The following is a 25,463-nucleotide window of genomic DNA, read 5'->3' as shown; positions in this document are numbered from 1 at the left end:
AATCGGTGAGCTGTATTAATGACAGTAACCTCTAGCAACCAATCAGTGAGGAGAAATGATGTGCAGTAACCTCTACCAATCAGTGAGCTGTATTAATGACAGTAACCTCTAGCAACCAATCAGGCCCAAGAAAATGATTGCCAAGGGTCCAATCAATATTAAAGACGGCCCTGGCCGTTGATGTCACACCGTGCGTACAGAGAGCCGTGCCGTGACTTCTACACACATGCATGAGATTAACGTCATTGCAGTTTGGGCCAGTCATACGGCGGCTGCCCGCGAACCAGGAATACAGACTGGGTGAAGATGGAAGCCCTGTCTGTCAGCGGTGACAGTGCACCGCTGGAAGGGCTTCATTTTCAGGTAAGTCTTTCATAATGGGCTAGTATGAGATGTCTACTAGCACATTATGACATTAATTTGCAGGGAGAACATTTTTTTTACATCGGTTTACTACCACTTTAACCTGTCAGTGGTCATAATATTATGGCTAATTGGTGTGTATATATATATATATATATCATCATCATTATGTACATTATTGATGTTAGCACCACTTGTACAGCTTTTCTTTTGTCATCTCTGACTCAAAAATTAGTTTAAACATGAGCCCCGCCTTTCCGCCTCAGTGGAGCCAATGAGCGCAGCTTCCGGAGCGCCCCGCCCCTTCTCTATGCCCGCAGTCTTTGAGTTACGGGGCGGGGGTTATGCAAAGAAGGAGAGAATTTCGCGCGCTTTGGCCGGTCACGTGGGTTTTTCGCGCCAAACCGGCAGCTGTGGAGACAAGCGGATCGGATCTTGTGTGTGCGGATAGAAGAGCAGCATGGCAGTGAGTGCGGGATGTGGGGGGACCGGGGGTGGGCTAGATCGGTCTTGGGGACCGGCTACTGTGTGTACGGTACAGGGAGAGAGAGAGAGAGAGAGGGGAGCACCAGGGGGAAGGGGCACTGCAGGTCCCAGCATGCCTGGGACAGAACCTGGAGAGGCTCGTTGTTCTATAGGACGGTCCATATCCAGTGTAACTGCTTACTTCTGGGGTTGTTTCAGGTGTCTATGGTGCTCTAATTGAGTCTATTTAGTTACATTTTGTGTTTAATAAAAAAAAATAAATAAAAAAAAATATTATAATAATATAAATCTGTTCAGGTCACGTTGGGTGATTTGGAATTGGGGGCAGAATTGTCGCAGTATGGAATTGCGTAACAAGCGTTGGGGTGCCATTATTTTTAATGGCACCCCAAACACAGTGCGATTTGGCTAGGCACCAATAAGGGTGTAGTATACAGCGTTCGACAGTCAATCATGACGGTTCATCCGGTAACTTCTAATTGGACAAGCATGAAAAATCTTCTCGTACAGTACTAGATTGTATGTCTTTTTTTTTTTTTTTTTTTGTTCAGTAAAGTTGATCTTAAATACACTACAAAATATTACATCACTTATGAAAAAAACTATTTTTTTTTATTTTCTGTCATACGAGAGTTTTTGTAACTTTGGTAAACTCCTTATTTTCAATCTGCGACTAGCACGTAAAGGAAAATGGACGCTGTCATCCGCTTTTTGGATCGTGTGTACGGGCATTAAACCTGCATTCACGCTATAGCGTTTCACAAATGCGTGCAGTCATGTGACTTTGTAAATATTTGCAAAACGTGCAAAAAAAAAAAGCATCTTTAGCTTTCGATGCCATTCATTGCTAACCCGTTGGTGCCCGCCGCACGCGAATATGCAGCCTCTTGGCGCCGAGGGGCCACGTATTTGCGTCAATTGCCGCCCTGAGAGTGTGCGTGCGGTGCTTGCTACTGCCACCTAGCCAAAGGCTCCCGATCACAGCTTGCGACAGTTTTCAGATCGTGTGACCGCCAATCACGGCGTTCATGTGCTCCTAAGCCCCGGCATCATATAAAGGGCCGGGAGGCGCTGTTGTTAAAGTGGATGTAAACCCAATGTCATTCTTTCTAAACTACTGCCATAGGGGGTTATCTATAAGGATATACATACCTCCTGCATGTATCTTTACCTGTCAAATGTCTCCCCTCTGTCTGTTATGAGACCCGAAAAACTGCAGATTCTGTGGGCGGGTCTGTTGTCTGGAGCTCGGTGGGTGGAGTCGTGATGTCAGTAGACTCCCCGCCCACCTCTACACTCCCCTTGTCAATATGCATTTTTCTCCTGTGTATTTCTAACACTGAACTTCTGCTATGACCTCTAACATCCAGTGAAAAGACAGGAAAGTAACCACATGACTTCAGCATGCCAAATCATGGTGAAGTGTGGAACAGCCAATCCTTGCAGAGCTGCTGAAGAAAGGAGTAGGGGGTGGGGATTAAAAAAATAATGCATGTCTTAGAGTCCTTTCACACTGGGGTGGTTTGCAGGCGCTATTGCGCTAATAATAGCGCCTGCAAACCGACCTGAAAGTGCCGCTGCTGTGTATCCAGTGTGAAAGCCCTCGGGGCGATGCGCTGGCAGGACGGTAAAAAAAGACCTGCCAGCAGCATCTTCGGAGCGGTGAAGGAGCGGAGTGTATACCGCTCCTGCCCATTGAAATCAATGGGACGGCACGGCTATACCGCCAGCAGCGTTGGTATTTAACCCTTTCTCGGCCGCTAGCGGGGGGTAAAACCACCCCGCTATCGGCCGAATACCGACGGTAAAACGCCGCTAATAATAGCGGCGTTTTACCGCCGACGCCCGCCCCAGTGTGAAAGGGCTCTTAGGCTAGTGCACAAGATATGTAAATCACCTGTCACTCACAGCAAGGGGGAGGATTTGACAAAGTTTTTCTCTGTTTGTCAAGTTTTATCTCATTGAACAATAAAAGAGAGGATTGCTCAGAGATGGATTAACTCTGTGTGGCAAGACTGGGCTCAAATGATAGGAAATATTATACTCTACATTATGACATAAAAAAAAAAAAATGGGGGGTTTACATCCACTTTAAAAGGTTAATGACACCCCAAATGCGGTAAAGCAGATGTCTGAATAAAATAATACATAAAATTAGCTCAGTAAAGGTACATAACCTACTTTCTGATAAAGGCCCCTTTCACACTGATGAACTGGTTGGGTCCACCTGTCCCTTTTTCAGGTGGACCCAATCGGACCCTCCATTGCTTAACTGCTTGCCGGCCGTCAATTGACGGCCAGGCGGCGCAGCTCTCGTGGCTGGCGGGCGTCATATGACGGCCTCGCTTTCCTAGGCCACCAGGGGGCGCGCCGACGATCGCCCACCGTGTCATTGGCACCCGGTGCGCGTGCCCGGCGGCCGCGATGTCCGCCGGGCACCCGCGATTACCGGTAACACAGCAGGACCGTGGATCTGTGTGTGTAAACACACAGATCCACGGTCCTGTCAGAGGAGAGGAGACCGATGGTGTGTTCCCAGTACAGAGGAACACCGATCGGTCTCCTCCCCTAGTGAGTCCCCGCCCCCTACAGTTGGAATCACTCCCTAGCAACACAGTTAACCCCTCGATCACCACCTAGTGTTAACCCCTTCCCTGCCTGTCACATTTATACAGTAATCAATGCATTTTTATAGCACGGATCGCTGTATAAATGTGAATGGTCCCAAATATGTGTCCGATGTGTCCGCCGCAATATTGCAGTCACGATAAAAATCGCAGATCGCCGCCATTACTAGTAAAAAATGAATAAAAATGGTATAAATCTATCCCCTATTTTGTAGACGCTATAACTTTTGTGCAAACCAACCTATATACGCTTATTGCGTTTTTTTTTTTTTTTTTTTTTTTTACCAAAAATATGTACAAGAATACATATCGGCCTAAACTGAGAAAAAATTTGTTTCAAAGAAAAAAAAATTGCATATTTATTATCGCAAAAGGTAAAAATTATTGTTTTTTTTTTTAAAACTTGTCCCTCTTCTTTTGTTTATAGTGCAAAAAATACCACTAAAAGAAAGCTCTATTTGTGGGGAAAAAATGATAATTTCATTTGGGTACAGTGTTGTATGACCGTGCAATTGTCATTCAAAGTGCGACAGCGCTGAAAGCTGAAAAATGGCTTGGGCAGGAAGGGGGCGAAAATGCACTGTATTGAGGTGGTTAATGGAACGGCGGATGTCAACAGACCTGTGTCCGCCGACATCCGATGCTATCCGCCAAAAACAGGGATCCATCCCCATCAGTCGTATCGGCTCGGATGACAGTTGGATGTAAATTAACAAGGCAGTTCGTTTCCATCCGACAGCAGGCTAGGTCCGTGTCTGCTCTGCATCAGTGAAGTAGACCCTGACCTGTCATCCCACCTTTATCAGCGGGGATTAGAGATTTCCCTGCTGAGTGGGTGGCTCTGCTGGAGGACTCCACCAGTATGAAAGAGGCCTATGTAAAATGAGGACTTACCATTACTTTTACAATTAGGAAGGCCCTTGCACTTCCCTATTGGTAGATCTGATTGTACAATCATATTGTCGTGTGTGGTGACTGGTTACACTGACCCCTATTTGGTTGTTGCAGGATTCTTCAGAGTCATTTGTTATCGCTACCAGCCCCCGTTCTGGATCAAGACGCGGGGATGCGCTCACGTCCAGCCCTGGCCGGGACCTCCCTCCCTTTGAGGACGAATCAGACAATCTCCTTGGAGATGAGGGTCTTCCTGTCGAAGAGGAAGATGGGGAAGAGCTCATCGGTGACGGGATGGAGAGGTTTGGCGCTTTTTTTAAAAATGTATTTGTCATGGTGACTGAGATCTGCTGTGCATGGTGAAGCAGTTTATGTAGTGTGGATGGATGAGGGTGAATCCGATTGCCACCCGGGTCATTCAGACCTTCATTCTGCCATATTTCTGTAGATTGTCACCTGGATAGTTTTTTTTTTTTTTTTTTTTTTTTTTTCCCTCATTCTCAGCTTTTTTGTGCGTGTTTCAGGGATTACCGCGCCATCTCTGAGCTGGATGTTTACGAAGCTGAAGGCTTGGATGACGAAGATGCCGAGGAGCTGACAGCCAGCCAGAGAGAGGCTGCAGAGCAGGCTATGAGAATGCGAGACCGAGAGACGGGGCGTGATTTGGGCCGAATGCGTAGAGGGCTCCTCTATGGTAAGTTTTTTCCCTTGGATGTCGTAGGCTCTACTATACACAGGACTAATTCGAAAATGTCATGGTGGTTGGCATCCTGATTAGAATCTAGTGAAGCTTGATATATTGTAGTTGGGGGTTCTCCAGAGAGGACCATCTCTGATCATCTGTAATGGAGACTCTGTAAATTCCCTCTCACTCAGCTCTCCTATTAAGTCTGAAATGGTAGATTTCAAGCCTTATGACTAGTAGTTTCCATGTTTAACCACTTGCCACCCAGGCCAATTCTGACGTTTCTCCTAGATGTAGAAATCATTTTTTTGCTAGAAGATTACGTAGAACCCCCAAACATTTATATAAGGTTTTTTTGTTTGCTTAAAAAAAAAAAAAAAAAAAAAAAAAAGAGACCCTAGAGCAGTGGTCCTCAACCCTGTCCTCAGGACCCACTAACAGGCCCAGGTTTGCAAGATAACTGAAATACATCACAGGTGATATCATTTGCTGCGCAGTGATTGCAGTATTCTAGTCTGAAACTCCCCAAGGTAATACATAAAACCTGGCTGTTAGTGGGCCCTGAGGACAGGGTTGATGACCACTGCCCTAAAGAATACAATGGCGGTCGTTGCAACTTTTTATCTTGCACGGTATTTGCGCAGCAGTTTTTCAATCGTGTTTTTTTTTTTTGGGGGGGGGGGGGGGGTAAATTTTTGGGCAACGTTAGCCCTATTTATTTTATTTATTTATTTGCATAATGTGAAAGATGATGCTACTCAAAATAGATGCCTAACATGCCATGCTTCAAAATTGCACACGCGGACAACCTTCAGCCTTGCATATATTGAATCCATTCTTTTTTTTTTTTTTTTTTTTTTTTTTTTTTTTTTTTCAGACAGCGAAGACGAGGAGGAAGACCGCCCCTGCACGGAAGAGGCGACTGGCCGAGCGTGCCGCAGAGGGGGCTGCGGAAGAGATGAAGAATGATTGAAAGCATTGAGAATCTAGAGGACATGAAGGGCTACAGTGTTAGAGAGTGGGTGTCCATGGCTGCCACACGCTTGGAGATCTTCCACCGCTTCAAGAACTTTCTGAGAACCCATGTCGATGATCATGGACACAATGTCTTCAAAGAGAAGATCAGTGACATGTGCAAAGGTATGGCTTGTACTCCATCACATTAATTGCAGAAATGACTGGATTGACCAGAAGACGTAGGCTTTTTTTTTTTTTTTTTCCCAAGCTTTAGCATAGTCTGGTACAGGCACTGTTACTTTGCTTTTATCCACTTCAATACCGGGCACTTTCGTGCCCTTCCTGCCCAGGCCAGTTTTCAGCGCTTTGAATGACAATTGCACAGTCATGCAACACTACCCAAATGACTTTATCTTTTTAGAAAGCTTTCTTTTTGGTGGTATTCACCTCTGTTTTTTTTGTTCTAAACAAATTTAAATAAGACGAACTTTAAGTTTTTTTTTTTTTTTTTTTTTGTTCTGTTATAAAATTTGCAAGTAAGTAATTTTTCTTCTTCACTGATGGGCACTCATCAGGACACTGATGATCAGTGTAACTTATGTGCTGACAGGCTTGCCAGTCAATGGCTCTCCTTTCAGGTACTTTCACACTGGGGCAGGGGTCCGTTGGTGGCACTAGTTTTACCGCCGCTTCACCGTCGTTTTAGCGGCGCTATTTGGCCGCTATTCGCAGCGGAGCTTTTAACCCCCGCTGGCAGCCGAAGAAAGGGTTAACAGCGCCCGTGATACGGCGCTTCCGAAACGCTTTTCAGGCTCCCACACCGCCCCCTATGATGCTACTTGCCGAACCCTTTTTTTTTTTTTTTTTTTTTTTTTTTTTTTTTTTCCCCCGACCCACAAGCGCACTGCCCCAGTGTGAAAGCACTTTACAGGTGCATTAAAAATGCTTTAGTGTGAAAGGGGTCTTCCGCACACAGACATAGCATGGGAGGAAAGGACTGCCGATTGCCAACATGTCTGTTTACATGTGATTGAACACAGCTGATCACATTGTAAAGGGCTTCTGTGACTGGCCCTTTACCCCTATTTTATCAGCTGTCTGAAGGACACAGCGGTCACAGGGCGCGGGGTTCTGGGAGTACGTCTATGGACCTGTAGTAGCAGTCTTGGGCTATAGCGCAGTTGTGACCTGTTTATGACTGAAATTGCTTGCAGCAGTTGGTCCCTACTCCATATACCAGTTGCAGGTGGCAATTTTCAGTCTGTACCTAAAACTGTATGCCAAGTTTAGTCTCAGAATTGGCAAGCCAGTTGGATGTTCTGGTTGGCAAATTTGCATCCATTTAACACCGCAGCCATGTAGGAATGTTATTGGTGACATGGTTTTTTATTTTCTTCTTGCAGACAATAAAGAGAGCTGGCGGTGAACTATGAAGATCTGGCTGCCCGCGAGCATGTTTTGGCCTACTTCCTCCCAGAAGCCCCCGCTGAAATGTTGAAGATCTTTGATGAAGCCGCCAAGGAGGTGGTTTTGGTCATGTACCCAAAGTATGACCGCATCGCCCGTGAGATTCACGTCGCATTTCCATCTCCCTCTGGTAGAAGAGCTGAGGTCTCTCAGGTGAGATCTTAGAAATAAAAAATGCAATCAAATGCGGCCAAGACTGCGAAAGAGCTAGGTGTTAAAAACAGTGAACTGTATCAGTTTTGACTTTACATGTGATCTGGGCAGAGATTTTTGTGCTGCCTTTTTAATTAGGGTAGGATGATGGGTTGGTTCTTGAGGGATGGTTGCATTTTGTAGGGTTACCTCTTTTTAAGCCATAAAATTAACCAACTTTCGTTTTGCTTGTCTTAACAGGCAGTTGCATCTAAACCAGCTGATCCGGACCAGCGGAGTTGTGACCTGCTGTACTGGTGTCTTGCCGCAGCTCAGCATGGTGAAATACAACTGTAACAAGTGTAGCTTTATTTGGGTCCATTCTTCCAGTCTCCAGAACCAGGAGGTGAAGCCGGGTTCCTGCCCCGAGTGTCAGTCCCTTGGACCTTTTGAAATAAACATGGAGGAGGTTTGTTTTATTTTAGATTTTTCTCGCTGACTTTGGCCATGATGCAATACTTTTAGGCATATTATGTGATGGGTGCTGCGGTACGGTAATCCTGAATGACATTCCAAAGAGGGTTCATTTTTTATTTTATTTTTTTGTTTCCATTTTACAGACGGTGTACCAGAACTACCAGCGCATAACCATTCAGGAAAGCCCTGGAAAAGTGGCTGCTGGACGTCTGCCTCGCTCCAAAGATGCCATTCTTCTGGCAGACTTGGTGGACAGCTGCAAACCCGGAGATGAGATAGTGAGTGACAAGTCTACTGATTAGGTGGTGGTTAGATTACTACTTGAATTATTTCTATATGGGGAACATTGATGGTGGCATATGCCAAGAGGGATTCTTGTGACCCTTCTATAGTCATTAAAGTGATTTGACCAGAATTTTGTGATTCAGCTCTCAAAGGAGGAACCTTGAGCGTCCAATTTTTTTTTTTTTTTTCCCATTTTAAAAAGAAAAAAAGTTTGAAAATGAAGTTACAATTTCTGTATTTAACCACTTGCCGACCCGCCAAACTGTCAATATATAATTAGACATTAAATAGGCTTACTGCAGCAGCTAGCTGCCATAATTCCGTGTGGGGTTTTTTTTTTTTGTTAGGCGACCGGCTTTCAGGTAAAAGTGGTCCTAGCGGCCGACTCTCTAAGTCATCACTTTTTATAGGAAGAGGTGCCCCCTCCCTCCGCTTCCTGAGCTTACCGGAACTGATCCAGTCAAGCAAGGAAGGAAGCAGAGTCGGGGGCAAGATGGGGAAGACCCCCCCCCCCCCCCCCCCCCCCCCCCACTCGGCTCTTTGCCCTTGGAGGACCGGAGCGACGTATGACGTCACTACTTTCTCAGGCATAAACCGGATTGATTTTTTTTTTTTTTTCCTTAAAAGCAAAATGTTAAAGCGCCCAACCTCTCTGAGCTCGCGTGCAGAAGCGAGCCCATACGTATGTCGCACCCGCATATGTAAACGGTGTTCAAAACCACACATGAAGTATAAATAATACTTCTGAATAAATAATGAAAGTGTTATAAGTGTAAAGCAGCCAGCACCTAAAGTTTAATACAAAACAACTTAAAATAAAATAAATAACACAGTGGGTGCAGCGCTGATAATATAAATTATGATATCCTTAAGATAATAAAAATGATCAAATAATGAAAACAACTGTTATTATCACGGTTGTTTTCATTTAATCATTATTTTAAGGATATCCTATTTTATATCATTATCAGCGCTGCACTCACTGTTATTTATTTGACATAAAATATTGCAATGAGGCCTCTCTAGGCCTAGGGTCTCTGCTAAAAAAAAAAAAAAAAAAACCTTTTGGTGCTGTGGAATACAAGTCCACACTATAGAGTGATATGCTTTGTTCATATTTCATGTCTGAGGTTTACAACCGCTTAAACGAAAGAACAGAAATTGCCTGCATAAGGGCTTTAAGGCGAGTTTATCGCTGTTCTCCCTATTTTGTTGCACGTCTAGCTGCTTTTCAACTGGTATTCTTGCCCTTTTGACAGGAACTGACTGGAATCTACCACAACAATTATGATGGATCCCTGAACACGGCCAGCGGCTTCCCTGTCTTCGCTACAGTCATCCTCGCCAACCACATCACAAAGAAAGATGACAAAGTCGCGGTGGGAGAACTGACGGACGAGGATGTTAAAGCCATTGTCGCACTTTCCAAAGACGAACGTATCGGTGAGAGGGTGAGTGATTGCTTCAGCAACGTTTTGATGCCATTTTACCATGTTTTGAGTGTCACTTGCTGATCAGTATTTCCCTGTAGATCTTTGCCAGCATTGCTCCGTCCATCTACGGACACGAGGACATCAAGCGAGGCCTGGCTCTGGCATTGTTTGGAGGAGAAGCCAAGAACCCAGGTGTGTGTGCAGAGAGTTCTCTTAACTTCTTTGAGGGAAATTTGCAAAGACTGGTTGCCATGGCCAATAGGCAATTTAGCTTATGTTTTCAAAGTCTTACAAAACAAGCTGAGGCCAGAAAGCTGATTGGTTACTATGTGCAGCTGCTCCAGATTCTTTCTGCTCCACTTTTAGTCATTTTACCATATTGGGTTTAGTACATGGAGCCAAATAACTGTTTGGCCATAGCACTCTTGACTCCAGTGTATTCCAGTTTGTCTGCTATTCTATGGGGGTTTAAAGTGGGGGTGTTAACCCACTTAGAAAAAAAAAAAAAAAACACCTGAAAGACAAAGGCATAATGAGCTAGTATGCATAGCATACTGGCTTATTATTTAATGCGCACCTGAGATTTAAGCCCTCGCTGCGGTGCCCGTACACAGCACTGGCCAGCGACATCACCCATGGGGGGGGGTTACTTCTGGGTGTCGCGGAGCCGCGATGACGTCACTCTCGCGCGGTAATGACGCATACCTGCCATTGCTTCAGTTTGTGTCCGTGCGCATATGCCGATGACGTCGGCAAATACAGGGGATATCTCCTAAACCGTGCAGGTTTCGGAGCCATCTTGGGTAGCTACAGGTAAGCCTTATAGCAAAAAGTGGTCTGCGAGGGTTTACAACCACTTTAAGCTTTGGAATAGTGGCTCAGCGAATCTTAACTGATATGTCATTAAAGTGGTTGTAAACCCTTACATATACGCAGTGAAATGATACATATGAAACCTATCCTCCTACATAAGTTGTACTAGTTTATCTGCAGCCCTCTTTTCTACATCCATTCAAAGTTTCTTTGCTTTCTGAAGAGGTGTGGAGAGCTAAAGTATCTATGCAGAGCTCAGAGGAGAGCTCTTTGGATGGAAGGGACACATCTCTCTGCACACAAGCACAGATCTAAGGCTGTTAATCACAGGCTGTGTGCCGTTGGTGTAAGGAAAACCTTTCAGAAGTGATTCATGCTGATAGAGGAATGAAGCAGCAGAGAGAAATTACACTTAAAGCAGAGTTCCACTCGGCTTTGTGTTTTTATTAAAAGTGTAGCTGCTGACTTCCCAGGATCCAGCGATGCGGCCGCCCGAACCCTCGGTTCTTTCCCTTAGTTCTCGCTGGCATCAGTCGCGCTGCGTCTCAATGGCCGGGACGTCGCTGCGTCTTGCCCCCCCCCCCCCCAAAATGACATTACAAATGTGACATGTCAGGGGGGTTGGGAGACCTTAAAGCGGAAGCTCCACTTTAATGCCCGTGAAGACTCAAAGTGAGGGTGTTTGTGGTTTTTGTTTTTTCAACTTTATTCAATTGTCTTTTTTTTTTTTTTTTTTTTTTCCTCCTTATAGGCGGCAAGCACAAAGTCCGTGGTGACATCAACGTTTTGTTGTGCGGAGACCCAGGAACAGCCAAATCCCAGTTTCTGAAGTATGTAGAGAAAGTATCCAGCAGAGCCGTCTTCACCACCGGACAGGGAGCTTCCGCTGTGGGTTTGACTGCCTACGTCCAGCGTCACCCTGTCACTAAGGAGTGGACGCTGGAGGCCGGAGCTCTGGTCCTGGCAGACAGAGGCGTGTGCTTAATCGATGAGTTTGACAAGGTTAGCGAGTTCTCTTCCAACCCCGTTGAATTAGGTTAACAAAACAGCTTGCTAAGCCATCCACAGCTCGCCCCTCCAGCTACATCAATAACCTGATCTCAATATACCAACCTAATCGTTCCCTTCGTTCCTCCCAAGATCTTCTGCTCTCTAGCTCCTTTGTCACCCCTTCCCATTCTTGCCTCAAGGGCTTTTCCAGAGTCTCTCCCATCCTCTCTAACTCGCTACCCCAATCTGTCCTATTTGTTTTTTTTGTTTTTTTTTTTTCCCTCCTCTGTTTGCTTTTAGACGATCCCTGAAACCCCTCCTCTTCAGCAGTGTTAATTTTAGTCTTAGGACTAAAATGGAATTTTAGTTTTAGTCCCATTTTAGTCGTATTTGACTAAATCTCCAGTACATTTTAGTCGACCAGAATGTACTGGAGTGACACTAATAGTACAGTGAGTGCATATTTTTAGCACTGACGCTGGCAGGGAAGGAGTTAACAGGAGTGAGCAAAGGGTTAAATATGTGCCTAGGGAGTGCTTACTAACTGTGGGGGAGGTGCTTGTATTGTGGGAAGGCAGAGATCCGTGTTCCTGCTTGGCAGAAACACCAGATCACTACCTTCCCTACTGACAGATCGATCTGCCTTGTTTACACAGGCAGACCACCATTCTGCTTCTCTTCCAAATGATCGCCGGGTGCCGGCAGAAATCGAATCTGGTGGACCCGCTGATTGGCTCTTGCTGTGTCCAATTGCAGCGGGTTGCCAGGGGCGCACGTGATTCTGTGCAGAGGAGCCGCCGCCCCGCAGTAATTGTACATGGGGTGGTTGGAAACTTTACTTCCCTTCCATTTGTCTAAATGATGTTCAAAGCCAAAAACTTCAGTGCAGGAAAGCAATGAGCAAGTGATGGTTCATGCATGAGGGGCAAGGTATAGATGTGGGCGGGTGCAAACAGAATATTAACCTGGAATTTAAAGATGACTGGTGTAGCAGTTAACTTGTCTTTTTTTTGTTTTTGGGTAAAGTTTTTGCTGTATTTTCACCTCTGGTGTTCTCTTGTAGATGAATGATCAGGACAGGACCAGTATCCATGAAGCTATGGAGCAGCAGAGTATCTCCATCTCAAAGGCTGGGATTGTCACATCTCTCCAGGCACGCTGCACGATCATTGCTGCTTCTAACCCAATTGGTAATACCCCTGATATCGATTTTTACTAGATGTTCTTCTTTTAAACAGTACCTTGATTTAAAAAAAAAATGATACTCACTATCACTATTTCAGGTGGTCGTTACGACCCATCGTTGACTTTCTCTGAGAACGTTGACTTGACGGAGCCCATCGTGTCTCGATTCGACATTCTGTGTGTGGTGAGGGACACAGTGGATCCTGTGCAGGTAAGGACCTCTTTTTATATGCGACAAAACTCCCCATAACTTAGTGCTTGTAGTAATCCTTTAACCCATTTCAGCACATACATAGGTCACGCCTGCATATGTAAATGTTGTTTTGCTCCACACATGACGTATCTCCATGAACGTTATACTAATATACTTGATTATATGCTTGTGGGTAAATGGCTGTAAAGATTGCCTTAGGCGGTTGGACTTCTAGCAGCTTGTCTAAGCATGAACAGTATTGTAGCTAAGTCATTGTCAATTTTTTTTTTCATGGCCAAATTGCTTTGTTTTTGCTTTCTAGACTGAGATGCATAGGGCGGGTGGTCATTAACTATGTGATCTGTATTTCAGGATGAAATGTTGGCACGGTTTGTGGTTGGCAGCCATATTAAGCATCACCCAAGCAACAAAGATCTGGCTAATGGAGATGCAGAAGAACTTGTTCTACCCAACACATTCGGGGTGGATCCGCTTCCCAGGAAGTGCTGAAGAAATACATTATTTATTCTAAAGAGAAAGTCCGCCCTAAGCTGAACCAGATGGACCAGGACAAGGTGGCCAAGATGTACAGCGACCTTAGGAAAGAGTCTATGGTCAGTGGCCTGTTCACTTTTATATGGTAGACTGGAAATGGTGGCTTAAAAAGAAAATAGTTGTGGAATTTTTTTTTTTTTTCTTTCTTCTTTAGAACTTTTTTTAAACAATTTACAAGACTATTACATACCATACAAACCCACACCACACAAGAAGGAAAAACTAAAATCCCAAATAAGCTATGCACTTTACAGATTATATAATTATTGTTACCTAAAGTGGTGTTCCACCCTAAAAAAAAAAAAAATTCAGGACTGTGCCTAAAAATAAAACATTTGGAAATTTTTTTTTTTTTTTACTTCTAAATGCCTGTTGCTAGGGGGTCCCTCCATAGTCTGCCTCTTCCAGTGCCTGGGCTGGTGACATCCCTTCCCCCTCGGCACAGGAAGGGCTCGGCTCTGCTCCCTCCCTCCTGTCAATCATCTGGGACCCATTACAGGTCCCAGGTGACTGAGCGGCCAATCGCGGCGCCGCTCGCGCATGCGCAGTGGGTGCCAGGCTATGAAGCCACAGCCCGGCGCCCACAGTTGCAATGCCAGGGGCGCTGAACGGAGGGGGAGACCAGCGTGGCTTCGATTCCCCCGCATCGCTGGACCCTGGGACAGGTAAGTGTCCAATTAAAAGTCAGCAGCTGCAGTATTTGTAGCTGCTGACTTTTAATTTTTTTTTTTTTTTTTTTGATGGGCCCTTCTCTTTAACCACTTCAGCCCCGGAAGGATTTACCCCCTTCCTGACCAGAGCACTTTTTACAAATTGGCACTGCGTCGCTTTAACTGCTAATTGCGCGGTCATGCAATGCTGTAACCAAACAAAATTTGCGTCCTTTTCTTCCCACAAATAGAGCTTTCTTTTGATGGTATTTGATCACCTCTGCCGTTTTTATTTTTTGCGCTATACACGGAAAAAGACCGAAAATTTTGAAAAAAAATGATATTTTCTACTTTTTGTTCTAAAAAAAATCCAATAAACTCAATTTTAGTCATACATTTAGGCCAAAATGTATTTGGCCACATGTCTTTGGTAAAAAAAATGTCAATAAGTGTATATTTATTGGTTTGCGCAAAAGTTATAGCGCCTACAATCTAGGGTACATTTTCTGGAATTTACACAGCCTTTAATTTATGACTGCCTATGTCGTTTCTTGAGGTGCTAAAATGGCAGGGCAGTACAAAACCCCCACAAATGACCCCATTTTGGAAAGTAGACACCCCAAGGAAATTGCTGAGAGGCATGTTGAGCCCATTGAATATTCATTTTTTTTGTCCCAAGTGATTGAATAATGACAAAAAAAAAAAAAATTACAAAAAGTTGTCACTAAATGATATATTGCTCACACAGGCCATGGGCATATGTGGAATTGCACCCCAAAATACATTTAGCTGCTTCTCCTGAGTATGGGGATACCACATGTGTGGGACTTTTTGGGAGCCTAGCCGCATACGGGGCCCCGAAAACCAATCACTGCCTTCAGGATTTCTAAGGGCGTACATTTTTGATTTTACTCCTCACTACCTATCACAGTTTTGAAGGCCATAAAATGCCCAGATGGCACAAACCCCCCCAAATGACCCCATTTTGGAAAGTAGACACCCCAAGCTATTTGCTGAGAGGCATGTTGAGTCCATGGAATATTTTATATTTTGACACAAGTTGCGGGAATGTGACAATTTATTTATTTATTTTTTTTTTTTTGCACAAAGTTGTCACTAAATGATATATTGCTCACACAGGTCATGGGCATATGTGGAATTGCACCCCAAAATACATTCTGCTGCTTCTCCTGAGTATGGGGATACCACATGTGTGGGACTTTTTAGGAGCCTAGCCGCGTACGGGACCCCGAAAACCAATCACCGCCTTCAGGATTTCTAAGGGTGTACATTTTTGATTTCACTCTTCACTGCCTATCACAGTTTCGGAGGTCATGGAATGCCCAGGTGGCACAAACCCCCCCCAAATGACCCCATTTTGGAAAGTAGACACCCCAAGCTATTTGCTGAGAGGCATGGTGAGTATTTTGCAGCTCTCATTTGTTTTTGAAAATGAAGAAAGACAAAAAAAAAAATTTTTTTTTCTTTTTTTAATTTTCAAAACTTTGTGACAAAAAGTGAGGTCTGCAAAATACTCACTATACCTCTCATCAAATAGCTTGGGGTGTCTACTTTCCAAAATGGGGTCATTTGGGGGGGGTTTGTGCCACCTGGGCATTCCATGGCCTCCGAGACTGTGATAGGCAGTGAAGAGTGAAATCAAAAATTTACGCCCTTAGAAAGCCTGAAGGCGGTGCTTGGTTTTCGGGGTCCCATACGCGGCTAGGCTCCCAAAAAGTCCCACACATGTGGTATCCCCGTACTCAGGAGAAGCAACAGAATGTATTTTGGGGTGTAATTTCACATATTCCCATGGCATGTTTGAGCAATATATCATTTAGTGACAACTTTGTGCAAAAAAAAAAAAAAAAAAAAAATTTGTCTCTTTCCCGCAACTTGTGTCACAATATAAAATATTCCATGGACTCGACATGCCTCTCAGCAAATAGCTTGGGGTGTCTACTTTCCAAAATGGGGTCATTTGGGGGGGGGTTTGAACTGTCCTGGCATTTTATGCACAACATTTAGAAGCTTATGTCACACATCACCCACTCTTCTAACCACTTGAAGACAAAGCCCTTTCTGACACTTTTTGATTACATGAAAAAATTATTTTTTTTTGCAAGAAAATTACTTTGAACCCCCACACATTATATATTTTTTTAAAGCAAATGCCCTACAGATTAAAATGGTGGGTGTTTAATTTTTTTTTTTCACACAGTATTTGCGCAGCGATTTTTCAAACGCATTTTTTGGGGAAAAAACACACTTTTTTACATTTTAATGCACTAAAACACACTATATTGCCCAAATGTTTGATGAAATAAAAAAGATGATCTTAGGCCGAGTACATGGATACCAAACATGACATGCTTTACAATTGCGCACAAACGTGCAGTGGCAACAAAATAAATACATTTTTAAAAGCCTTTAAAAGCCTTTACAGGTTACCACTTTAGATTTACAGAGGAGGTCTACTGCTAAAATTACTGCCCTCGATCTGACCGTCGCGGTGATACCTCACATGCATGGTGCAATTGCTGTTTACATTTGACGCCAGACCGACGCTTGCGTTCGCCTTAGCGCGAGAGCAGGGGGGACAGGGGTGCTTTTTTTTTTTTTTTTTTTTTTTTTTTTTTTTTTTATTATTTTTTTGCTTTTTTATCTTATTTTAAAACTGTTCCTTTCATTTTTTTTTTTTTTTAATCATTTTTACTGTTATCTCAGGGAATGTAAATATCCCCTATGATAGCAATAGGTAGTGACAGGTACTCTTTTTTGAAAAAATTGGGGTCTATTAGACCCTAGATTTCTCCTCTGCCCTCAAAGCATCTGACCACACCAAGATCGGTGTGATAAAATGCTTCCCCAATTTCCCAATGGCGCTATTTACATCCGGCGAAATCTAAGTCATAAAATGCTCGTAGCTTCCGGTTTCTTAGGCCATAGAGATGTTTGGAGCCACTCTCGTCTCTGATCAGCTCTATGGTCAGCTGGCTGAATCACCGGCTGCATTCTCAGGTTCCCTGTTGAGACAGGAGAGCCAGAGAAAAACACGGAAGACGATGGGGGGGGGGGGGGGGGCATTCTCTCTGCTTGTAAAAGCAGTCTAGAGGCTAATTAGCCGCTAGGATTGCTTTTACATGAAAGCCGACCGCTGGCTGAAAAGAATGATACCAAGATGATACCTAAACCTGCAAGCATCATTCTGGTATAACCACTCAAAGTCGTGAATGCTGTACCTGAAGACAAAAATATGGCTAACAATAAAGCACAGTAAACGGTAAAGTATAAAAAACTGCATACCTGAAAAGCAAACATGATAAAACATAATAACAATAAAACATTGCAGAATAGAATACAGTAAAAAAGAGCAGAACAATAGAGAGAATAGAGAGAGAGAGAATAGAGAGAGAACAATAAAACGACAACTATTATTTTTTATTTTATATTTTTGTTTGTGTTTTTTTTTTTTTTACACTTTTTTGTAACTGTACCTTTTGTAACTGTAACCGGTTCCAGGTTCGGGTCTCTCAAAATGCGATGGCATCTTGGGAGACCCTGTGAAAGTGTGTCCTAGTCTGTGCAATGCTGTACCCTACGCTAATACTCAGCTAGTGAATGGTAGCGTTCAAAACATTCACCAATGCAAAGACCAGGATTGTCAGGACAGGAGGGACAATAATAGCGGGTGTCACGCCTATATCCGCGCTTACTGCAGACACGACATCTTTTTTGGGGGGTTCGCTGGGTAGGGGTACTCGGGAGGACATAAAAATGCCTCTCATGCAGCCGACTGCATTTGGTTGGGGATGTGAATGGGGGAAGTATGGGCGCTGCAGAAGTGGTGGGTTCCCAATTAGGATTGGCGAATGCAGCAGGAAGGGCACTATGGGCACGACGGGCCTGTGTTTGTCTTCTTGGTGGCAGCGGGACACTACTTGTGCTTGCCACCTCACCAGCTTGAACTGCACTTATGGGACTCGCCACGTCACCAAGTGTTACTGCAGTGCTGGTTTGACTACGACCGGGGTGTACTAGGCCGCTGGCGCTTGCCAGTTCACCAAAACGCTACCAAAAAAACTGTTAACGATCGCAGGGATCAGGCCTGACTCTGCGAACGCTGCAGTTATGCGTTTAGTGTTTTGTAAGTGACAGTGATCGATCGATACTGCACTTGGGTGGGCTGGGCGGAGGGACAAAACGCAGGTGCTAGCAGGTATCTGGGCTGATCCCACTAACACTGCGTTTTTGGAACCCTAAACTGCTGGGGATGCTAGTATAGATCTGATCGGATCAGATATTGATCAGTTCAGATACTATACCACTAAGGGAGGTGTATGCTGCGTGCGTGGGTGTTAGCGGTACTGGTGCTAACCTGACGCTGCCTGGGGCTGGTGCTTGCCAGTTCACCAAAACGCTACCAAAAAAACTGTTAGCGATCACAGGGATCAGGCCTGACTCTGCGAACGCTGCAGTTATGCGTTTAGTGTTTTTTTAAGTGACAGTGATCGATCGATACTGCACTTGGGTGGGCTGGGCTGGGCCAGGCGGAGGGGCAAAACGCAGGTGCTAGCAGGTATCTGGGCTGATCCCGCTAACACTGCGTTTTTGGGAATCCTAAACTGCTGGGGACGCTAGTATAGATCTGATCGGATCAGATATTGATGCGTTCAGATACTATACCACTAAGGGAGGTGTACGGTGCGTGGGTGTTAGCGCTACTGGCACTAACCTGACGCTGCCTGGGGCTGGTGCTTGCCATTTCACCAAAACGCTACCAAAAAAACTGTTAGCGATCGCAGGGATCAGGCCTGACTCTGCGAACGCTGCAGTTATGCGTTTAGTGTTTTGTAAGTGACCGTGATCGATCGATACTGCACTTGGGTGGGCTGGGCCGAGCCGGGCGGAGGGGCAAAACGCAGGTGCTAGCAGGTATCTGGGCTGATCCCGCTAACACTGTGTTTTTGGGAACCCTAAACTGCTGGGGACGCTAGTATAGATCTGATCAGATCAGATATTGATCCGTACAGATACTATACCACTAAGGGAGGCGTATGCTGCGTGCGTGGGTGTTAGCAGTACTGGCGCTAATCTGACGCTGCCTGGGGCGACGCATATCACCGCCGGGCGATCAGGGGGCTAAATCTTTATTCGGTAATAAACGGCGGGTGCCCTGACACTATAAAAAATAAACAAACTAACCAGCGTCACCCGTAACGGTTATACAGTGATCAGTGGTGAAAGGGTTAACTAGGGGGCAATCAAGGGGTTAAAACATTTATTAGGTAGTATATGGGGGTCCCTGTCGCTATAAAACGCTGACGGCGAACCTAAATATTTACCTCACTAACTAGCGTCACCAGCGACACTAATACAGCGATCAGAAAAATGATCGCTTAGCGACACTGGTGACGGGGTGATCAAGGGGTTAAAACTTTATTAGGGGGGGTTAGGGGGGTACCCTAGACCTACAGGGGGCCTAACACTCACTGCCCTGACACTAACTGTCACAAACTGACACCAATACAGTAATCAGAAAAAAAAAAAAAAAAAAAAACCTGCTTGGTGTCAGTTTGTGACAGGGGGGGGGGGGGGTGATTGGGGGGGGATCGGGGGGCGATCGGGGGGGGGGGATCGGGGTGTTTTGTGTGCCTGGCATGTTCTACTGTGTGTGTGTGTGTGTTGTGCACTCACATTTCAGTCTTCTCTCCTCGGCCCGGAACGGAAAATACCGAGCCGAGGAGAGATGACATCATTTCCTCTGCCTCTGTGTACAATACAGAGGCAGGGAAATGATCCCATTGGCTGGGAGCGATCGCGAGGGGGGGGCCACGAATGGATGGCCTCCCCCTCACCTCCGATCGCCGGGGGACATTTGCCGACCGCCGCAGGCACCGGGGGGGGGTCCGATCGGACCCCCCACCCGCGGGCAGGCAAGGACGTACATGTAAGTCCTTTTGCCTGCCCGTGCCATTCTGCCGACGTATATAGTCGTGCGGCGGTCGGCAAGTGGTTAAGAACCTTTACCACAACAATAATAAATACATAAACCAATATATTCAATTTAACAATTGCACTTTTACGGCTCATATATAATTTTTATATTTTAATGGGATTAATCTGTTTTACATGACAAGGTTTCCATAACACCAAGGGGTTTTCTAAAGGGACAGAACAGCAGATGCTAATTGCTCAGTTTTGTCTTTGAAGCTTCAGATTATGACATCTGATTAGAATAATTCACTGCTGTGATGATTTATTGAAGTTCTATATATGGGATTCTTTCAGCAGCTGAACAGTCATTCTAATGTATAAAAGGGAGAGGGGTGCCCTCAGATGAATCAAGGTAGAATGGACCCTTAGGCAAGGTAGTTTGTTTGTTCTTTTTTTTTTTTCTTCTAAACGATATCCTTATTTTTCAGAAATACCATACACAGCTGATACTCGTTGCCCTGTAATCTACTCTTAAGGAAATTGTTTTTGTGTTTTTTTTGGAAAGGTTTTATAGCAAAAAGTAAACCTTTTTTCTTTCAAAACTGTCGGGTTTTTTGTTTATAGTGCAAAAACTAAAAACCGCAGAGGTGATCAAATGCCACCAGAAGAAAGCTCTATTTGTGGGGAAAAAGACATGCATTTTATTTGGGTACAGCGTCGCTCAACTGCACAATTGTCGGTTAAAGCACCGCAGTGCCGTATCGCAAAAAATAACCTGGTCATGGAGGAAAATGTACAAAATTTGTATTTTGTAACCACATAAGCAATGCTGTTTTGTATACTGCTCTGCTTCCACTAGATGGTGCTCTTTTCCTTATTTTGAAAATGTGTTTTTTGTTGGATTATGGCTCTTTGCATTCCTTGACGCAACCTTCCATTGTTGGAATGTCATTCAGCTGTTCTGCTGCATCCACTAGGTGGAGCTCTCTCCTATTCTTTTGCTGGAGCACACGGTATGCTTAGAATGGTCTGTTCGCTTGTTTCTATGGTGCTTATTTCCATTATTTCATTGACATCAATCTTTAAGAGCTCCCCTCAGCCTGCATTTGGCATGTTTAAAGGATACGTTCACTTTTACAAAAACAAAAAAAGTACTTTTTGCAGGTAAAATGCGTGGTGCATCTGTTAACATATTACATGTTACACTCTGCATATGGGTGTACCATGTTACAAAAGGTGAACTTGTGCTTTAAATACATCCTGTGTCTCATCAGCATATGAACACAATGGGGTTGATGTACTAAAACAGAAGAGTGCAAAATCTGATGCTGCTGTACATGGTGGCCTTCTATCTTCTAACAGCTTGTTCAATTAAAGTGGGGGTCCGCCTCCCGCTGCAAAAATTAAAAGCCAGCAGCTGTTGACTTTTAATAATCAGATGTTTTACCTGTCCTGGAGTCCAGCGATGTCGGCACTGCAGTTGATGTTTCCATCAGCTGTTGGGTGCTGCCACCTCCATTGCGAGTAAGGGAACCCAGCATTGAAGCCGTAGGGCTTAATGCCGAGAACCCTACTGCACATGCGCGAGGCTCCGCTCCTCTCTCCTACTGGCCTGGGAAGGAGAAGGGAGCCCTGGCAGTGACGTCAATACCTGTAGCTGAAGCTCTGGGAAGTGGGAACAGGATACCTGTGAAAGACAGGTATTCTGCCCCCCATTTGGCACCTTTCGGGGGGGGGGGGGGGGGGAGAGTGAGTGGAAATTCCACTTTTGGGTGGAACTCAGCTTTAAGCTTTGACAATTAAAACCTGGAAGCTGATTGGTTTCTATGTGGAGCTGCACGAGGTTTTGCACTCTTCAGTTTTAGTAAATCGACCCCAATGAAATGAGCGGGGGGCATATTTGTTGCATATTGTGTTGCCAGTCCTGTTCATAGATTTTCTTTTCCAACAGGCCACTGGCAGTATTCCCATCACAGTGCGACACATTGAATCCATGATTCGCATGGCGGAATCGCACGCACGCATGCACCTGCGGGACTATGTTGTGGAGGACGATGTCAATATGGCCATCAGAGTTATGCTGGAAAGCTTTATCGACACGCAGAAGTTCAGTGTCATGAGAAGCATGCGCAAGGTGAGAACGGCAACTTCTACATTTTCATCTTGCTGTTGTTAAATTTGGCTTTCTAGATGACAACCCTGTGCTTGGATCTGTGTTTTTAGTTGGCAATTCTGTATTTAAAAGAAAAATGTGTTTTTCAAAGTCAAATTGTTTTTTTTTTTTTTTTTGGCTTGTATGTTTTGTTGTCTTTTGGCAATTACTGAAAAGATTATTGTAGCTTGTATTAATACTTTTTTTTTTTTTTTTTTTTTTTTTTTTTTTTCTTCCCCTGTATCAGACCTTTGCCCGGTACCTGGCATTCAGAAGGGACAACAATGAGTTGCTACTCTTCATACTGAAACAGCTGGTGGCAGAACAGGTTACATACCAAAGGAACCGCTATGGTGCCCAGCAGGACACTATTGAAGTGTCTGAGAAAGATCTTGTGGATAAGGTAAGCTTGGGACGTGTTTAGAACTTGCGCACCCTCTGCCTAGTGTTTAGGAGTCTGATTTTTGCGTGTTAAGATTTCACATCTGTCCACTTGCCATAACGACATTCAGCAAACAGGTTGAAAGTGACAGTGGAACCAGTGGAACTGTCACTAGAACAAGAAGTGAAGGAACAAACACATGGTAAAGTGGTAGTTTCTAATGCTCAGCCTCTGTTTTTTTTTTTTTTTTTTTTTGTGTCACTTTGGGTATTCTCACTTTAGACACAGACCTCCTAATAGGGTGGACCCAGCAGTTAAAGATGTGACTTTCTAATATCTTTGAAATTATATTTATTTTTTTTTTGTTTGCAAAATCCAAACCTTTTGCAGTTTTCACAGATTCTAAATGACTCGTGAAATTCTCCATCGAATCAAAGCTAACGTTTTGATTTAAGCGCAATACCAGCATGGAAAGGTTACAGCTGAACATCGGAGTGACTTGTTCGCTGAGCTGGCACATCAGTTAAGATAATGGGGCCCCTATTATAACGTTTCCTGACCTGCGATGGCTCAGTTCATTATGACTCATCATTGTAAATCTACTTGTTATCACATTTTTTTTTTTTTTTTTTCCATGCTATTAAATTCTCTCATCTTGATTTCAGGCCCGGCAGATTAACATCCACAACCTCTCTGCATTTTATGACAGCGAGTTGTTCAAGATGAACAGATTCACGCACGACGTCAAGAAGAAACTTATCGTACAGCAGTTCTGAGCTCCTGTGAGCCACACGAGGGGGAATGTGGACGATCGGATGCTGATTGGTTCCTTCACTTTGGACTGACGTCTGCCTGACCAGTCAAACCGCTTGTCCAGCTAATAAACTGAAAGCAAAATGTGGGCTGTAGAGCTGGTTGAAGCAGGACTATTTTAAAAAAAATTTTTTGCTGATCACAAGACTGGCGTATCCAAAGCCTTTATGCCATATTTGTATGGCAGTTTCGGGAGCCGTGCACCCACAATGCCCGCGCCGGACTTTCCTTGTGGTTTCTAGCGTCAGGCTTGGTTCACTACCGTTCATGGTAGCTCACCTGCATGACGAGCTTGTAACTGTTATATAGTGAGGTTGCTACTCATGTTTTGTATAGCTTTCTCATACTCTGAAAATTCTTTGGAACATTTACATGCCCTGGAAATTGGGCATTTTGCAGGTCGTTTAATTCCTAAAATATAATTCTGTGCCTTTTTTTTGTATATTTGATATAGAAAGTGATTTAATGTATTTGTCTAGTTAAATACAAGCAGTTTTCATATTGGTGGTTTCAGGTTTTTTTGACGACTTGCAGCCAAATAAACACAAAGGGGGAATGGTCATCCTGACAGCTCTGGTAAATACATCAAAATAGAGAAATGGGAACTTTTTTATAGGGGTTGTAAACCCTCAAGGTTTTTCACCTTAATGCATTCTGTGCATTAAGGTGAAAAACCACCTGTAGTGCAGCAGCCCCCCAGAGCCCCCCTTTTACTTACCTGAACCAGATTGTTCCGGTGATGTGGACGAGCCTTTTGTTTCCCGCTGTCTGTGTCAATGGACGCAGCAGCAGGACTCGGAAGCATGCCCCCATGGATTGTGGCTCTCTGTGGGGTCACTCGAAGCGGAGCCAGGAGCACTGCTGAGGGACCCCAGGAGAGGAGGATCGGAGCCACTCTGTGCAAAACCCTTGCACAAAGGAGGTAAGTATAACTTGTTTAAAAAAAGAAAAACAAACTCTACAACTCCGCCCCCCTTTTTTTTTTTTTTTTTTTTTTTTTTTTTTTTTTAATAATGGAAGTTCAACTATGTCCTCTCAATAATTGTTCAATAATTGTCCTCTCCACCTTTTCCAATCAGAGAAGACTTTGCATTCAATAAGAGTGAAATGTCTTCTTTGGTTCCTGTGCTGAGCAAGTGTCTGTTCACTAAATTTATGGAGAGCTTCTTGCCCCAGGAAGACTTGCATTGGTCCAAGCTGGACCAATGTCGCACTGCAAAACTGTCCTGGTCTGCCTACAACCTTAAGCCCCCGTACACACAGGCTCAATATTGGCCGGTTTCTATTGAACCAGTTGACGCTGTCCAATGTTTTGGCCTGTTGTATGGCAGCTGGTCTGACAGAAGCTGGCTGAACATCTGGCTTTGGTCAAAGGGGCATGACTGAAAAAGGTATGCCAATCAGTCAGCTCTGTCATTGGCTGCCAGCACTGGTGTGTTTTTTGGAGAAGCGGCTGTCCTGTCATAACACAATAGCTCAGCAGGGAGATCACTGTACTAATGTCATATTGTTGGTACAGGATCTCCTTCCAAGCACTTCAGGTGTTGTGTGTGTTTTTTTTTTTTAATGGAAACTAAATATCCTGACGAAATGTGTACCTCTCAAGAGCTTACTGGTCTTGTATGTGTTTAAAGAGGACTTTTACTAAGTGTTCATCCAGCTTGGTGGATCCAGTGAGGCTTCATCTGTTTTCAAAGACCCCACCATTAAGTGGTCGGAGGCCTTCTTGGCAGGCCTTATGTGCCATGTTTTAGCTTTGACACTGGTCTAAGGCCTCTTTCAGACGAACGATCCGTTCAGGTCCGCCTATCAGTTTTTTTTTTTTTTAGGCGGACCTGAACAGACCCTCCATAGATCTCTATGGAGCGTCGGATGTCAGCGGTGACATGACTGCTAAAATCCGACCTGCTCCGATCCGAAAAAGTGTAGCGGAGGAAAAATCTACTTTTCCATCTGTGATCGGATCGGGTGATGACGGACTCTACGG

General features: G+C 44.4%; 1 protein-coding gene across 1 annotated transcript; it reads left to right on the top strand.

The window, feature by feature from the left end:
- The first annotated feature begins 669 nt into the window (after positions 1 to 669).
- On the top strand, positions 670 to 23,978 carry MCM2 (minichromosome maintenance complex component 2). Its single transcript, XM_073591910.1, is given in 21 exon segments — positions 670 to 829; positions 4,485 to 4,672; positions 4,895 to 5,064; positions 5,933 to 5,958; positions 5,960 to 6,018; positions 6,020 to 6,195; positions 7,416 to 7,424; positions 7,427 to 7,595; positions 7,597 to 7,632; positions 7,873 to 8,080; positions 8,232 to 8,366; positions 9,633 to 9,824; positions 9,905 to 9,998; positions 11,371 to 11,621; positions 12,673 to 12,799; positions 12,893 to 13,005; positions 13,360 to 13,483; positions 13,486 to 13,601; positions 22,081 to 22,263; positions 22,529 to 22,684; positions 23,329 to 23,978. Coding segments are annotated over 21 exon segments (2,649 nt in total). The 5' UTR covers positions 670 to 823; the 3' UTR covers positions 23,440 to 23,978.
- The last annotated feature ends 1,485 nt before the right edge of the window (positions 23,979 to 25,463 follow it).

Source organism: Aquarana catesbeiana, linkage group LG07, assembly GCF_042186555.1.
Source record: "Aquarana catesbeiana isolate 2022-GZ linkage group LG07, ASM4218655v1, whole genome shotgun sequence".
In the NCBI taxonomy this organism is placed as follows: Eukaryota; Metazoa; Chordata; class Amphibia; order Anura; family Ranidae; genus Aquarana; species Aquarana catesbeiana.
This window is presented reverse-complemented; position numbering and strand designations above follow the sequence as displayed.